Genomic DNA, 16320 nt, shown 5'->3' with positions numbered 1-16320 from the left:
TATATATACAGCAACTCCCCACAAATTCAACCTTGCTCTCTTGCCTTGTAGTTGATAAAAATACGTATGTAACGCGAAAAAATAGTTTGCAAATAAGTGTCAGCTTTCAATTTACTCATATTTTCAAATATTTTGGTTCTGAAGCAGCATTTTAGTTTTTAGTTTTAAACAATTACTGAACTACTTTCAATAGTTATTGGTATATGTCTATATGTATGTATGTATGTAGAAGCACATAAGCTTACATACAGCTACATATGTCTAACTGGCTTACGCAACTAACAGTTGTTTTAATACATACRAGCCATTAGATTCAAGGAAGCTTTCTTAAATAACGCTTGTTGCCTGCATGAAGCAGCATTGRTGCTCCATATGCTATGTATGTGTGTAAGTATGTATGTATGTAACGCGAACTCATAATTTTAAGATTACCTTAATTTTTTTTTAATTTAACCTACTACTTCACTACGAAAAGCTGTTCTCACTGGCTTAAGCAACTAATTATCTAATTAAATATATATATRTATGTTTATACATATGCGTGTATGTGTGTGTGAACATTAATCTTAATTTAACACGCTTTTCAAAAACGTCCAAATAAACATACTTTATATASTACATATGTAAATACATATTGATATACATATGTACGTGTGAGCACTTATATATCTATGGCTACTAGTTACTTTCAAGTATTTCTCCATTACTTGCTCTTTTTCAAGTAGTACTTAGTTAAGTATTTATGAACCGCAGAAAGAATTCGCTAAGCTTTGTTTAAAATTAATTTTCGCAAATTTACAAATAAATATCTACATATTACAAAAAAAGATGCCACCCTTTGGCTTTTGTCTATATACACAACTATATACTTATATTGACCCGCTCACATTTGCTCCACTGGTAATTAGTTTAGTAAGTACTGCTTTTTGCTCTACTCGTAAATGCTTTTTTTAAATTCCTATAATTTTTATTATTCACAAATATTTTTTCCATTATTTCTACGCACTTTCGGCTGCGCACTCGCTTTCGTATACTGATTACTGCTACGAAATTTCCAAAGCAGTTGCGTTTTTCTGTTATTCTTCCCGCATTTTTAATAGATTTCTTGGTATTGTGCTGCTATAATTTTGCTCCAAACGCGCTCTCCTCCCATTTTGATTATTTTCGCGTTTACACCTTGAGATCATTACTGCAATATAACTAATATTCTCTTATCCTTAACAATTTTTATAATACCCGCTCGCTACTTGTGATTTTCAATGCTTTGTATGTATCATGCACAAATCACGCTGGGGCCGTCGGTAAATCACCTATACACATATGTATGTATGTATTCCCCCTTTACATTGACTCTGGAATACTCACTTTGTTGCAAAAATTTAAAATATGTCGGTTTACTCTTTAGTTTGCACCGCCGAAGAGCATTGAATTCTTGTAGTACGCTGGCGGGCGCTCAGTTAATGGGCTCTTCACATCACGTTCGGCATTGGCAGCACGCGATTTGCGCTCCAATTCGATTTCTTGCGCTAAGGACTCTGGAATTCAAACAAAAAATAGACCAAAGAAGGGTTAGTGTTTCGCAAATTTAGAAAAAAAAAATATTTTATTGCAAATAAGAAGATTGTCCATCTCGGAACCGGTATTAACCCAAGAACAATGTCAGCCTCCAAATGGAACCCAGAATAACTCTTGCGAACAGGTACTACTTCGGACTGAATAAGGCAATTGAAAAGTAAAGTTCTCACTTGACTAAGAAAGRCCAAACTCTATAAGTCACTCATTATTCCTGYCCTGCTTTATGGCGATAACAACATCTGATGAGTCGACGTTACGAATATTTGAGAGAAAGGTTCTGCAAAAGATTTATGATCCTTTGAGCATTGGCCACGGTGAATATCGCATTCAATGGAACGATGAGCTGTACGAGATATACGAAGACAATGACATAGTTTACCGAATTAAGTGACAGTGGCTACGCTGGTTAGGTCATGTCGTCCGAATCGATGAAAACACTCCAGCTCTGGGAGTGTTCGACGCAGTACGCGCCGGGGAAAATGGAGGAAGAGGAAGATCTCCAAGGGGGGAAGAACCCAGTGATGCATGTTTTATGGGTTCGATCCCATCCCTTGGATAAAAATCTGTCCCAATTTTGGTGAAGACACCATGAAAATAAAAAGGTTTCCATACTAGGACTTGAGCATGATTGGTCACTTTGTATGGCAGCTATTTGCTATAGAGTCCAATATTGGCGGTTCCGACAAATAAGTAGTTTGGGGAGAAAACGACAACGTTTCAGATCGGCATCTCAAGAAGCGCGCCTATAGAAGCGCTAAATCGACTCAGCTGGAAACTGTAATKTTTTTTTTTATTTGGTTCTTCGACGTTTCCTTATAAGGGTTAAAAACTTTGTGGCAAAAAAAAAATAATATAATTAGACCCTCTATTACATGATCTTATGGTCCCACTATTTTACCAAGCCAAACTAACCTATAAATGTATACAATAATCGGAAATCATAACTTCGAGTTATTGAAAAAGATAAGAGTCAGTTTCCTATAGACCTTTTTGATCTATATCTAGATTTTTAAGATTTTCCAGAAAAGTTCTGTATTAAATAAATTTTTAGATGGGTTCCGAGAGAGCATACAAATATGGATAACAAATTTGAAGAATATCGCATAGCTAGAAGTTTACAAAAACAATAAGTTATAACATTTCGGCAATTCATAAGGAAAAGGTCAATAAAAACGAAGACTGAGAAACCTGATCCTTAACTCATCAAAACATAATTATTGAAGCAGGGATTACGATAGTTACTCTCAGTCACTTTGTTAGATTGCAAAAAAATGTTTGGGAGGACATGGTAATATTTTTGCTTATAATTACAATATAACTTTCACATATTTTCAAAATTGCATACACTCAAGCGAGACCCCCAAATACCCAAGATTTATTAACCATATATGAAAATATTTGAACATTTCTCCTACGAAACTCACCGGAATAGTTCTGCCAAAAGGCGCCTGTGGCCATCAAATCGATGCCCGGATAGTTCCATGGTGCCTTGCCACCACTAGCTGCAGCCGCTGCAGCAGCTGCTGCGGCCGCCGCCGCCAAACTGCTCTCCGCCTGTGAAGTGGGTGGCATGCTCAGTGAACGCTCAATGGCTGCGGCGTCGCCACAATCACGTTCTGAGCGTTCGCAATGTTCACGCGACTCACGTTCGGCATGATCACGATCGCAACGCTCCAAACGATCGACACTACGACGGCCGACGAGCGGACTATCACGATCCGAGTGTGGTTCACGTTTAAAASTGGGACTTTCCGAACGTTGCCTCAGGTGCAGTGGTTGTTGCTGCGGTTGTTGTTGTTGTAGATGATGATGTGACAATGMTTGGGATTGCGTTTGGTGATGTTGTTGTTGTAACTGCGTTTGCTGTGATTGTTGTTGTGCATTTTGAGATTGCGAACAGCCATCATTGGAATTCAACGACTTCTCAGACTTTTCGCTCGATTTGCAATCGTTATCTAAGGGGCGAGATTGAGAGCACAGGGAGAGGCTGTTTGTTAAAGAAGGGGCGGTTAATCGTAGTTTCGAGTGTAGTGATTCAGTTTTTAAGAGTTAGAAAATGTTTGCGGAAATGCAATATAACTGTATATATTCTATAGAAGTATTAGAAAACTTTGATGGGTGTCTATATATTTGTAGGAGGGCTACGAAATGCCTTCCTAGTTATATAATATATTCTATTATAATGTATGAGCTACCAACCTGGTTCCGTTTTACGTGTCGCTGCTTCGCTGCTATTATTTTTGCCTTCACCGCCCACACTACTGCGTCCCTCCTCATTGCCATTGGGCCCGACGGCACCGCCATTGTTGGCACTGCTGCTGCCACCCGCATTTGATGGGTGTGTCAATTTTCGTTTGCCACCGTCCAGCTGCTGTTGGTAGCGTATGCGCATTTTACGCTCGCGACGGTAGCGTTTTTGATACAAAACTGCAACGAAAATTACACAATGGAAAATTAATTTTGTGAAAAATCCGAAGTAAAAAACGACAACGAAGTGTAGCTAAGCAGAAAAGCAAAGAAAAAAYACATGAAATTGTAATTCAATATGCGACTGCAGCACGCCTGCAGTCAAGCAAGCAATCAACCAAACAAGCGACCCAAAGACCCACCGACAGCYGCTCGGACGYGGGCTAAGCTTGTTTGTGATGCGTCTGCGCGCGGCATGCTGCTGGCAGATCATTGAGCACAATTGTTGTTGCACTCTTCATACATACATACATACATACATACATACATACATACATACATACATACATATATATTTGTTTGTATATATAGTGGCTTTCATGAATCCAACGAATATTTGTATTTGCTGCTGATTTGCCATTGATTGCTGCCGGCTGTCCATTCAATTGATCATTCATTCGTTCAAACGTTCGCTGCGCTGCGTTCGTTCGTTTGCTTGTTCGGTCCGGKACTTTGACGATCTACACTCGTACATATGTGTTATGTTTAACGACGCAGTCAACTGCGAATCCGTTTTGCGTGTGGGCCTCACTTATGTAATTCAATTACTTTCAGTACAACCAACGCCATCGTCAACGTCGTCAGTTCATTCTGCGTCAATTTACAGCCAAACTATGGACGGCGATATTCAAGTCAAAGCCGATTAGCGTTTTCGACAATTGAAGCGCTCATAAATATGAATACGAGCAACTATAAGTGCGTGAACGAGTAGAGGGTTAGCAAGTCAAACATCAATTGTGTTTAATCGGTTTTAGAGATCAAAATTTTAGTCATRTATAATATAATGGACTAACAAACGGTATTATTTGTAAAAGCATTTTACTATGCAGGTCCTTTATAATTCGACGGTTAGGTTTGGTTTCAAGACTGATCTGTAAGAGGGAGATCGTACTGGTTAGATTAGGTCAGGTTCCATGTCAGATCCTTAAGATGGGGATTGTACTGGGACGGCTATATACATATATTATTTTCGAATGTAATATTTTCTATAAGTTGGATAGGTTAGGTTTCATGGGAGATCTTTAAGATGCGGACTGCTATAAAGAATATTTGCAAATGCAGCATTTTCTGTAGATGGTTAGGTTAGGTTTCATGGCTGTCCTTTAAGATGTCGGTCTCACTGGAAYTAATATATACAAAGTATTCAAAGGCAGTGAACAAATTTCTAATCCTAGACAAAGTGCTTTGAACCGCAATAAATTTGCTTGATTTACTTCTATTCCCTCTAGCTCCCATGTGAGTTCCGAAGTGTTTTAACCTTGATTTCGAAAGGCGGAATACCCAAAAAAGTCATACAAATCTCGTTAACTTAAATTTGCGAAAATATCTGTAAATGTATGTATTAATGTATATTAGGGTGGGTCTTTGAAACTGGTATGTTTACAAAAGAATCGTAGAAGACCATTCAGTTTCCTATAAGATCTTTAAAGCAAAATATTTTTTCAAAAAGTTGAAAGCGAAGCGAAGATACACATTTTTCTATCTCATAATATGAAAAAAATAGAAAACCGTCTARCCGAGGATTTCCCGTTCCAACTAAGAGCTCATACATTTCTTAGAGACGTTTATCAAGCAATTTTTCAGAGTACCAAGCGGGAAAAAAAMYWYTTTTTTTTGTCCCACCCTAATGTTTTTTTGTCCACCCTAGTGCATATATGTAAGTAGTCCAATTTTTAGACCTTTTTTGTTCATAATTTTCGGTAGTAGTAGTTCGAACCCACCCTAATATGTATAGTCCACTCATCARAATCTTTTTTTGATCCTAGTTTTCAACAACGATAACCAAAATTTAAACTTTGAAAGCTCACACTCATCTATGTTATAAATGTAGCAATCTTTCTCAACCACAACCACCRTTATAGTAATATTACATTTCCAGCCTATAACGCTATTTCAATGTTTATTGCCTTGCTTGTTAAACTTTATCTCATCTTCCACGGCAGATTAACAAGTTACGTTTATATATGGTATMTACATATCTATATATACATATTTATATATTCATAGGTAGTTTGTAGGTAGGYAGGTACGCACTTAAATAATAAAACCCTTCAGTAACTCCATTTCCGTTCCACCAAGCAGACTCTGAATTAATTCGCATTGACACACCTCACTAAATGCGAATGCTGCTCGTAGGCAGAGGGCGAGCGTTGACAACCCACTCAAGAAAGCTAATAAGTAAAATTATATGCGAATATGAACAAATGTAGGTATATATCTATTTAAGTACGAATTGTAGGTACTYAAAAGGTGCAGCTGTGCCATGAAASTGATTTGWGGAGTTATAGGAAGCAAAATAAAAAAGTTTTCATATAAACTATAAAAATTTTCGAAAATTCAAATATTCCTTTTTATTACCATTTATTGAAACATAATTTTCGAAAACTCAAATTTCAAATTTTGAAAAAAAAATTTTTTTTAAACAAATTTTGGGAGATTTTTACGAAATCGGACTATAAACACGCCTACTTTTTCTATAAAACAGTTTTAACTTCAATTATATTGCAATTATTCGCTTGACAATATATAAATACAACAGGCAGAAAGATATTGAATTTGAATTTTGCACAAATAGTCCCTTCCATATATGGAACCTCTCTCAAAAATGTTCACAATCGGAGCATATCTTTTCAAGTGCCCAGACATCGAATATCTTGACCATCGAAGTTATGTCTGACCTTTTACGGAGATCACGAGCTAATCTCTGAGATATTGGAAAGATGTGGTTGCATTGTGTCATACCATATTTTGTTGGAAAGGTGATATACTAAGCTTCATTTAACCAAAAAAAAAACAAAATCTGGGGAAGTTTAAAAAAAAGTTACAGCTGTTCAAAAATAAGTGAAAGTATTGAAGAAATTCGCTATATTTTTAAATTTTTGTATAAAAAAGGGAAGAATGCCACGCAAGCCACCAATGAAATTTGTGAAGTTTACATAGACGATGCTGTATCAGTTCATGTAGCACAACAATGGTTCGCTCGCTTCCGTTCTGGAAATTTCGATGTGAAAGATGCACCTCGCTCTCGAACCATTTCTGAAGAAAAAAGTGGATCAAATACGAAATAATGTGCTAAAATGATCATGGTCCAAAGGTGGTAAAGCTCAACAAATGGTCGCAAAGCCAGGATTGATGCCTCAAAAAGTTATGCAGAGTGTTTGATGGGCTTGAAAAGGAATCATCCACTATGAGCTGCTCCAGGCTGATCGAATGAATGATTCTACATTTTACTGTCACCATCTGATGAGATTGCAGCAAGCAATCGGAAAAAATGACCAGAACTGATCAACAGAAAGGGCTTAGCCTTCCATCAGGACAGCGCTATACGAGTATCASACATATTTTTGATGACTCGCATAAACTGGGGGAGCTTGGCTGGGAAGTTCTGATTCATCCACCATGTAGCCTTGATCTTTCACCATCGAACCACCATTTGTTTCGGTCAATGCAGAACTCCCTTAGTGAAGTAAAGTTGGCTTCAAGAGAATTCTGTGAAAATTACTTGTCACATTTTTTCACYGAGAAACCAGAAAAATTGTACACTGATGGAATATCTCTAACAGAAAAATGCCAAAAAGTGGTCGACGAAAATGACACATATATATTTGGTTCATGAGAGTTCATGATAAAAAAAATAAGTTGAAGTTCGATTAGAAAATACTTTTTCGACTACCCTATAATAAATATCGGCCAATATATGAGTTACCTTAATAAAATTGAATGAAAATATGTTTTCAATCATTTCCGACTTTCCAGAAGACTTTATAGTGTTTATATTGGTCAATATATTAATAACGTTAATACAATGAATTGCTCTCCTTCCTTGACCTTATTCTCGCAAASCCTACAGTYTAAATTTCGTCCGATTAGTTAAGTMWAACTTCAGGATAACTCGGACATAAAGAAAAATGTACTTAGCCTTTCCTTAAACGTTGTAATAATCAAGCCATTATCCCCAAAACTACGCGTTCTATTCAAAATTCAGTGCATAATTAAATATGTAAACATAGAAGAACACATGTATCGACTGCTCAAAGCCCCAATTATCTTCGACAATTTTTGCTCGACTTTTCATTTTCTTTATTTTTAAGTATAACTTATTTCGTATTTTCCTKTTTTKCGTTTTTTTCGCTTTTTGCACACAACTTCGGCATTCCAATTGCCATTGTAAGCCGCGCCGAATGTGCATATGTGTGATTACCGAGAATGAATGGACGCTTCGCATGCAATGGCGAAAGATGAAAAATCTGCTCGTGTTGTTCGTTGTTAGTTAGTCGGCTGACGTTGTTGTTATTAGTTGCAATTAGAAGTTTTGTTGCATGCAATTTGTATGTTTACTTGTCAGCAATGAATTGTTGTTTGGACCCGATTTGAGTGCGGCCGAGACTCCAGACGCTGCTACAACTACACTCCATAACTCATTCCCCCTATCGGGAGATGTATATATATAATATGTTTGTGCTTGGCATTGGAAKAGTCATATAAAAACCGCAACATATGTTGCCTATGCAATGTACGATTTCAGCGATTTCTTGTCGACTTTTTGCCGACTTTTTGCCAATTGTGGTAGATTTAATGATAAGAACGACGACGCTAAAGGGGGGCCTTAAGGTAGGCGAAAAGCGAAAGAGAAAAGATACTGCACACATGTTATGCAAAAATGCTATAAATTCACAAATGAATGCGGGAGTACTGAGGAGTACACAATATACTAATATTTTTATGGCAGTACGAGAGTGGTACAAAATTTGTGTGGACTAAGAAAGAAACATACAAATTTTGGAAAATTTGAAATATTTTTCACAACATATACTGTTACACGCGTTACACTCAATGATTGGGTTCCGACTGGATCCGTGGCGAGAGCGAAGTAAAAAGCGGGGAGGGGTGCGCAGGTTGGAGCGGTTATTGTAAATAGTAAAACATGAGGCGTAAATACCATTTGGCGAAGTTTAGTAAAACCACTTATGACCGGCTTTTTGCATCAAATACCCCTTAGTGCGACGCTCAGACTTTTTCAATATGACTGAAAAACACGTTTTCTGGAGCTTTTCCAYGATATCTCAGAGGCAACGTTAGTCTTGATGCTTAAACGACTTGAATTTCTGACCGGTCCAAGACTTTTTGCGGTTTCACAGTGGTCTTGTGGTGGCAAATTTGCGGAATACTTGAAGTAGTTCGTCTAATMTCAGAGAGGAGGTATGAGACGATGGGTTTTTCTTCGGCAAATTACCCACTTTTTTTTGCAATTTGAAAACAATATTTGTCAAAACAAGTAGGTTTTTCTTAATTACAGTGATCTCCGCTCGAAACACACTGATTCTGGAAGGCGATTGAGGTATCTAATTTTGTTGAAAATACATCTCTCCCCACCAGATTATCTAATTTGGACCATCCATCCTGTATACCTGAACACCTCAACCCTTTCCTACTCTTCTCAGGAAGGAAAGGCTATATTCGGAACCGAATTTTGTYGGATTTCGTAAAACAGAGTACGAGTCGGAAATTTGGACGGTAATTGTCTAAGATTTCTTGTCTTGGGATCATGTCACTATCAAGTGGTAAGTGTAAGTCTCTAACGAACCGCCCTCGTATATACATATCGTTCTCTAGAACAATGCACTAAAAAATAAACTGTCGAAAGATGAAGCAAAACCCATAAAACTCGAAGACAACTCCAAACAAATTCATGAATAATCGTACATTTTACCATACTCCCTCTCTCTTCACCGCCAATTGACATCGTGGGCGCATTGCAACTTCATGAAAGGAATCATTCAGCTGTAAATGACTAATGAAATGATATTAAATGAAATCGAATTGTGATTTCTGTTGAAAAATAATTTCAAAAACAAAAACAACGAAATGAAAAATCCAAASAAACATTCAGCAAATCCATATTTCTGACATTTCGACTTTACTGTTTATCTCTGCTTCTTTTGCGGCATTCATTCTGGCACTGATTGCGAGGTCCGTTTGCGAATCATTGCACTGTGATKAATTTTTTTACGATTACTTATGATTTCAGTTCACTATATAAATACATATACACATGTATATCTTTTTTTAGTCCCTTTTCTACTTAATCATATCAGGTGTCATCGCTATTTAAGTCAATTCCGATTAATATTCGCTTGATTTGCGCTGATTTGTCTCCTTGTAGAGTCCATCGAAGGAATTCAATATTAATCAGTTGTTGCGTCTTCAATATTTACAAAGTCTTGCTTTGCCATACAAATATATAGACAATACTTTCGTTAAATATATAAACATATTACACATGTGTATATATTGTTAAACTCCAGTTGCCTTACAACAGATAATTGCTGGCGATTGAATATTACAAAATGTATTAACTAATTGTGACAACTACTTACAGCGACATAAAGTAGAAGCTCTTCAATGGAGTTTARCAAAAAGGGACATATATTATTTATATGTAGACGAGGCATAAGCAAAGAGTAGTGGTGCGAGAGATTGATTAAATTTTTCAAGTTAAAAATAGATATTGTACCGGGTCATCCAAGAAAAGAGTTATTCTGCGTTACATTTCCAGGCTGACATTGTTGGTGCTGGTTTATGCTGCTTCCTAAATAGACGATATTTTCTACAACTTCAAGGTTATGACTATCAACGGCGACATGAGAGTCAAGTAGCGAGTGCGACGACGGTTTGTTTGATGACAAAAGATATTTCGTCTTGCCCTCGTTCACTGCCAGACCCATTTGCWTTGCTTCCTTGTCCAGTCTGGAGAAAGCAGAACTAACAGCGCGGGTGTTGAGGCCGATGATATCAATAGCAGTCCTTGGACAAAATCCGGGTCTGTTCCGCTTACGTAGACCAGACTGTCGTGGAAATGATCATGGCATTCTTTCACTTTGAATGACGTAACCCTCAGAGACCTAAGTTATTTCAAAGCCGCTTGGCTATCTGTATATATGGATCTACGAAGGCTTTTTTAATTACAGTGATATCCGCTCGAAACGCACTGCAGTGGTCCGGTTGACTGAAGKCAATTGGTGTAACTAATTTGGCTAACAAGATGTCTTCTCCCACTCGATTATCTAATTAGGAGCCAACCGTATAGATATTTATTCGTGTATACTTGTGAACCTCGTCCATTTCTGACTCTTCTCAGGAAGAAAAGGGWATATTGGGGGCCGAATTTAAGTTTAATTCTATAGGATTTCACAATTCTGCGGTACCATAGAAACGGAAACTTTACTAAGTCTTACTAAGGCTAACTAATATGTAGAGACTATTTCCTCAGTCTAAGAGCTGGCTTCGCTGCCAGTTGTTTAGAGAACAAGTCTTTGGGTAGTAAATATAACATAATGTTTAAGGCCTGACTTGGCGTTGCTTTACGAGCTCCACTGGTACATATACTAGATGCTCTGCTTTATATTGGCTGACCATGTTGTTCTTTTCATTGTGGACCACCATACCTACTGCTGTGTAGAGCCCATGAGCTATGATGCTGTAACGTTCTCTCTTTTCCCTAGCGTCCAAGTTTAATTTCCATAACAGCTTTCTGTCTAAAATTAGCCCCTAGTASCTTGCCTTATTTTCCATTGCTAGCCTGGTACCATTTTTTCGTAATGGCATAACTTTGGAATTCCGCACTTCCTAGTGAAAAATACGTGATCTGTCTTGTAGGCAATTAAATTTAGTCCTCACGATCCTATCTACATATATGTATGTCATTTAATATTGTTTGTGCAATGTTWGCAGGGATATTTGGGACTTATGTCCAACCGAAGCCGCCACATCATCAGCGTAGGCCACARCATTTACCTGAAAGTTCGAAGATGACCAGATTTTTAAGCACTCTAAGTATTAACTTGGGATGGATGTTACTGAAAGAGTCTTTTATATCAATAAAGGCGACGAGGATATATTTTTTCCTCCTCCAGAGAGTGATTCAATTCGTGGTACACCGATACTTTTAATTGGGTTAAAAATTTAACCTATTTTATACAAGTCCGTACCTTTAAAAAAATTCGTACTAAAAACATGGGTATTTACTAGTTTCTTAGAATTAACAAAGTACTTTAGAAARAGGTCATTCCGACACGTTTTTCCTTAATGAGTAGTCGAAATAAGATATTTTTTAGAGGACTGAGCTGGCCTAACTCCTTAATAGTTTTCAGCGATTGATACTTTTGATGTTTTTTGCTCACCGATACCTAACACATTCGTACAACCTTTGAAGCTCTCGAAGCTTTGGAAGCTCTTGTTTTTTTTTTCTTTTCTTTTAAAAGCTTCATATTTTACAAACTTTTTGCGAAGCTAACTCTTTTTGAGCTCTATAAACCATAAAGCACTACTGCAGGATCCTATTTTTGTATTTCATCCTTAGCTCTATATGTTATTGCCGACTTTATGTTTTTTGGTTTTATGTAAAAAGTCACCATAATTACTTCCTTTTCAACGAACTTTGCTACAACTCACAGTCTTAAAACGACTTTATTTAACCTCAAATTAGCATAAAATGTTAATTAGCTGCCAAGAGACTCTCGTCTGTGGAGTCGATCTGGCAAGCAGCAACAACTACATTACCAAGGCAGCATGCGACTGCAGTTGCAATGCAATTACAATAAGCTTTTTTGTGTAAAGCTTATATGTATATGTAACTCTATAAGTAAAGAAATAGGTATATAATGGTTGTAACTCACCTCTGAGTTTCCGTTCATCAGCTAATTGCCGATCTAATGAATCTTTGACTTCGCGTTCGCGCAAAACATCCATTTTGAGCTCCGCTGCAAGGAAAAGCAACAAAAAAAAACGAAACGAAAAGAAAAGAAATAGAGAAAGTCGATTAGAAATTTATTGACAAAGCGCAAAGATCAAAGCGGCAAGGTAAAAGTCACAATGGCGCCGCCAATAAAAAGTAAAAAGGGTGAAAGGCCGATAAAGTTAAAACTACGCAGCCAACAGCGCTGTCCATCGGCTGTCAAACGACAACAAAMACTTTACGCTGTTTTCACTTTGTTTTAGCTTTTCCTACTAACTGACAACTATACAAATGAGTTTCTCACCTTTTTCATAGGTGATTTGTCGCTCCTGCTGTCGTGAATTGTCCACAGCCACTTTCAGTAAAGTCTGTATATTGCACAGCAACGCCTCCGTTGACGATGGCACCCCATGCGGATCCATAGCGAGTGGACCGAGCGCCAGCCCACCGGCCAAAGCGGCAGCGGCCGTGGCATCGTTGGCTGCCAGCAAGGCTTCTGTACCGGCCAGCGCGCCACCCGAGCCTGGACCATTGGTAAGGGCAGCATTCGCACCAGGTCCACCAGCAGCACCGCCAGCGACGGCTGCGGCCGCCGCCAAATGTGAATAATTGAGCGCACGTTGATGATGCTGTTGCAACGCTGCAACGGCGGCCGCATTATGTGTGGAGACGGGTGATTGTTGTAGCGCCGCATGTGTGTTGAGTACGTCGCGTTCGTTGAGACCAGCGGCAGTGGCGGCAGCTGCGGCGGCGGCAACACCAAGGCCGCCAACACCGACACCTACACCAACACCGGCGCCTGGTCCGCCCGCTACACCGCCACGTTCGCCCACGCCCATGGCATTGCTGTTGGCGCCATGATGTAGCTGGTGATGGTGGTGATGATGCAGTGGATGATGACGTTGTGACGCCGCCGACGACGTTATATTATCACGTTCCGTATCACTTAAGTCTGTGCAAACAAAAGCAGATCCGAGAAAAAACAAGAAGCAGAAAACGAAGAAGAAACAAAAGGAATGCGTTAAAAAAACATTAGTCAGTGTTGCAGCCGGCTTTTGTAGGCTTTGAGTTGTGTTGTAGTATTTATGACACTATATAAGCTTATGTGTATATATCCACGCCCCCTTTTCTTTCATGCTCCCTTGTCTTTAGTATGTTTATTGCTGAAAAACAAAGTGCACTCACCTTCTTCATCTTTGGCGCAGCGTTCGTCGACTTCTGACGCATTATCATCACTCAGATTCTCGTCATCGTCGTCCTCCACGCCAATCACACCCTGACTGCCGCCACCGACGCTGCCATCGCGCACCGAATGCACTGGCGAATGCATTTCGCTGCGTTCACTGCGCTCATCACAATTGCTGCCTTGATCGGTATTGCCGCCGGATTTGGARAGATTCAGTACGGGACTTTGACGACTCGGCGAACCAGCTGAAGGGTTGAAAGGAAAGCAAGATAAAGGCACTGAATATATTTTATGTTTTCGATGACGTTTGTTCGGTGTAAAATGTATATGTCGATAGGCAGGGAAAAGTACTTACAATTTCGTGAGCTTAGATCACGTATCTTCGGCTCATTGCCAACGCCCCCCCGGCTATTCATTTGCTGGCGTTCATCTGTGCGCTCTTCACGTAAGCTGACAAAGAAATGTAAGAGAAAAKAGACAATTATTATATACCATAAATCCTTCTTTATATTTGTTCTAAATTTAGGCTAAGCATAAAATTCTGAGTACAGAAGTTCACGCAAGAGAGGAAAGTTCTGTGAGCATCATTCACTTAGTAGTGGCCACAAACGATTCTTTAACATATGATCGAAGATGCTTACAATTTCCGGTCCGGAAAACGTCCATTTAAAGGCGAGCTAAAATGAGGAATGAATCATCCCTCCCCAAGGTTGCGCCTCGGCTTGGGGCACTCCTCGTAAAAACTCTCCCCCAATAAAAGGATCAATAGAGACTGTATAAACTCGGCTATATCTCTGTGAATGGTGACTACACCAATAAAGAAGAAGAAAAATAAAAGTCATAATTTTTTTAAAGATTTTCGAAGTTTAGAAGTCCCTAATTTTGGGTTGTTGGACCTAAACTTTCTTTTTAAGAAATCGTGGAACAAATAACCTCAAATTTTTTTTAGCTTTCTATGTAAACGTGGAACAGTTTCTTACTACAAAGACAACAAGTCCCGGAAACCAGTTCTTGGAACCATGCTTAATCTTACTACGGTGTTCAACTTAAACCAACTAAAACAGTTTTGAAGATATCTTTACTTGTTCAGAGCAATCTTTCCAGATCGTATTGGATATCAACACTCTAGGTTTTTGAGGAACATCCGAAATAGTCCTTAGTATTAGGATAGCATTTTCTACATAATTTGAAACACATTGAAATATATTCTCTGTATTCTTTGATATACATTTACTAACTATACTTACCGTTCCAAATGTTTAACAATATCCTCATAAGCTGCTCGACAATTTTCCCAAATGCCGGAACGCGCCAACGCGTCCATATTCGCCGCAGACATGCCGCCTTGAGTGGCGGCTTTCAGCATTTGACTGTCGGGACGAGCATGTAAGCCATGTGGCGGCATGCCGGGTGACATTAATGCCGTGCCGGGATGGTGATTCATTTGCATGAAGGCCATATGATTGATGGGCGGGGGATTATAGCCGTTGGCGAGTAGTGGTGACTTTTCCAAGCGATTTAAATCTGCAATAATCAATTTATTGATCGGAATTGTTATTATTTAATGTAATTACTTAAATATCATTACATTGTAAAATATACATATTATTTTATTGTTAAGAATCATTATTAAATTAATTATTTATTTTAAAGGTTATTGTCATTATAAAAAATTGTTATACCCTTAAAAGCTACTTAAATAAAGCCCGAAAGAATGCAAATATATTTCCTCTTCCTTAGTGCGAGAATAAGTTGGGAAGGTTGACTTTCTAAAGGTGTCCGGGGAAAAACATCTAAAATATTATTATCATGCAAGCTGATGACCCAAGAGGACTTCTATAACTCCAAAAAGCCGCATTAGGAGCATATTTTACTTTATAATAGTTGTTTTTAAAAGGTCACGTGCATAGGCATTCAGAAACCTTCGCACGCTTCGACTTTATACCTGATCTTCTGAACCTCGGAGTCGACAAACCAAACTCTGGCAGAGTTTTCTGCGTGATAGTTGTGGGGTGAGTAGACAACATTGAAGGACTAGTGAGTTTCATTATGGAGGCGTGGAAGGTGGTGGTTAGAAGTCATTGAAGAATGACAGTGAACTTTTTTATGGATGACTCAAAGCTTGGGGGAAGGTTGATAGAGGGATATATTGCCAAAAACTATATATCAACTTCAACTTCGGATTTCCTGAATATTACAGTGTTACGAGGTTACTAACATTGAGCTAGCATTAGATTTACTGCTCCTGCCTCATTCAACTAACTAATTATTATTAATTATTATAATTTGATTGCAGTGCAGCGATACTAGCTTTGAGCTCACTAACCGTTCACAGTTGTTTAAGGAATGCCTAAAGTAA

At 38.4% G+C, this 16320-nt stretch overlaps 1 protein-coding gene across 5 annotated transcripts in view; it reads right to left on the bottom strand.

Annotated features, from left to right (window-relative positions):
* The window catches only part of LOC108970329, a 67495-nt gene continuing 51175 nt past the window's right edge, over nucleotides 1-16320 (bottom strand). For 4 of the 5 annotated variants that reach the window (XM_018935654.1, XM_018935656.1, XM_018935657.1 and 1 more), the window contains exons 5-12: nucleotides 15209-15485; nucleotides 14317-14411; nucleotides 13961-14206; nucleotides 13080-13727; nucleotides 12717-12800; nucleotides 3775-4002; nucleotides 3000-3530; nucleotides 1-1535 (exon numbers count right to left, since the gene is read on the bottom strand). In XM_018935654.1, coding sequence (XP_018791199.1) covers nucleotides 1402-1535; nucleotides 3000-3530; nucleotides 3775-4002; nucleotides 12717-12800; nucleotides 13080-13727; nucleotides 13961-14206; nucleotides 14317-14411; nucleotides 15209-15485 — 2243 coding nt within the window. In that variant the 3' untranslated portion in view covers nucleotides 1-1401. Of the gene's footprint in view, nucleotides 1536-2999; nucleotides 3563-3774; nucleotides 4003-12716; nucleotides 12801-13079; nucleotides 13728-13960; nucleotides 14207-14316; nucleotides 14412-15208; nucleotides 15486-16320 lie in introns of those variants that run through there. The other variant, XM_018935658.1, reaches the window with a different exon arrangement.

The sequence above is a fragment of the Bactrocera latifrons genome, unplaced genomic scaffold, assembly GCF_001853355.1.
Source record: "Bactrocera latifrons isolate USDA-ARS-PBARC rearing strain unplaced genomic scaffold, ASM185335v1 scaffold_299, whole genome shotgun sequence".
Taxonomy (NCBI): domain Eukaryota; kingdom Metazoa; phylum Arthropoda; class Insecta; order Diptera; family Tephritidae; genus Bactrocera; species Bactrocera latifrons.
The sequence above is the reverse complement of the archived record's forward strand: the minus strand, read 5'-3'. Positions and strand labels throughout refer to the sequence as shown.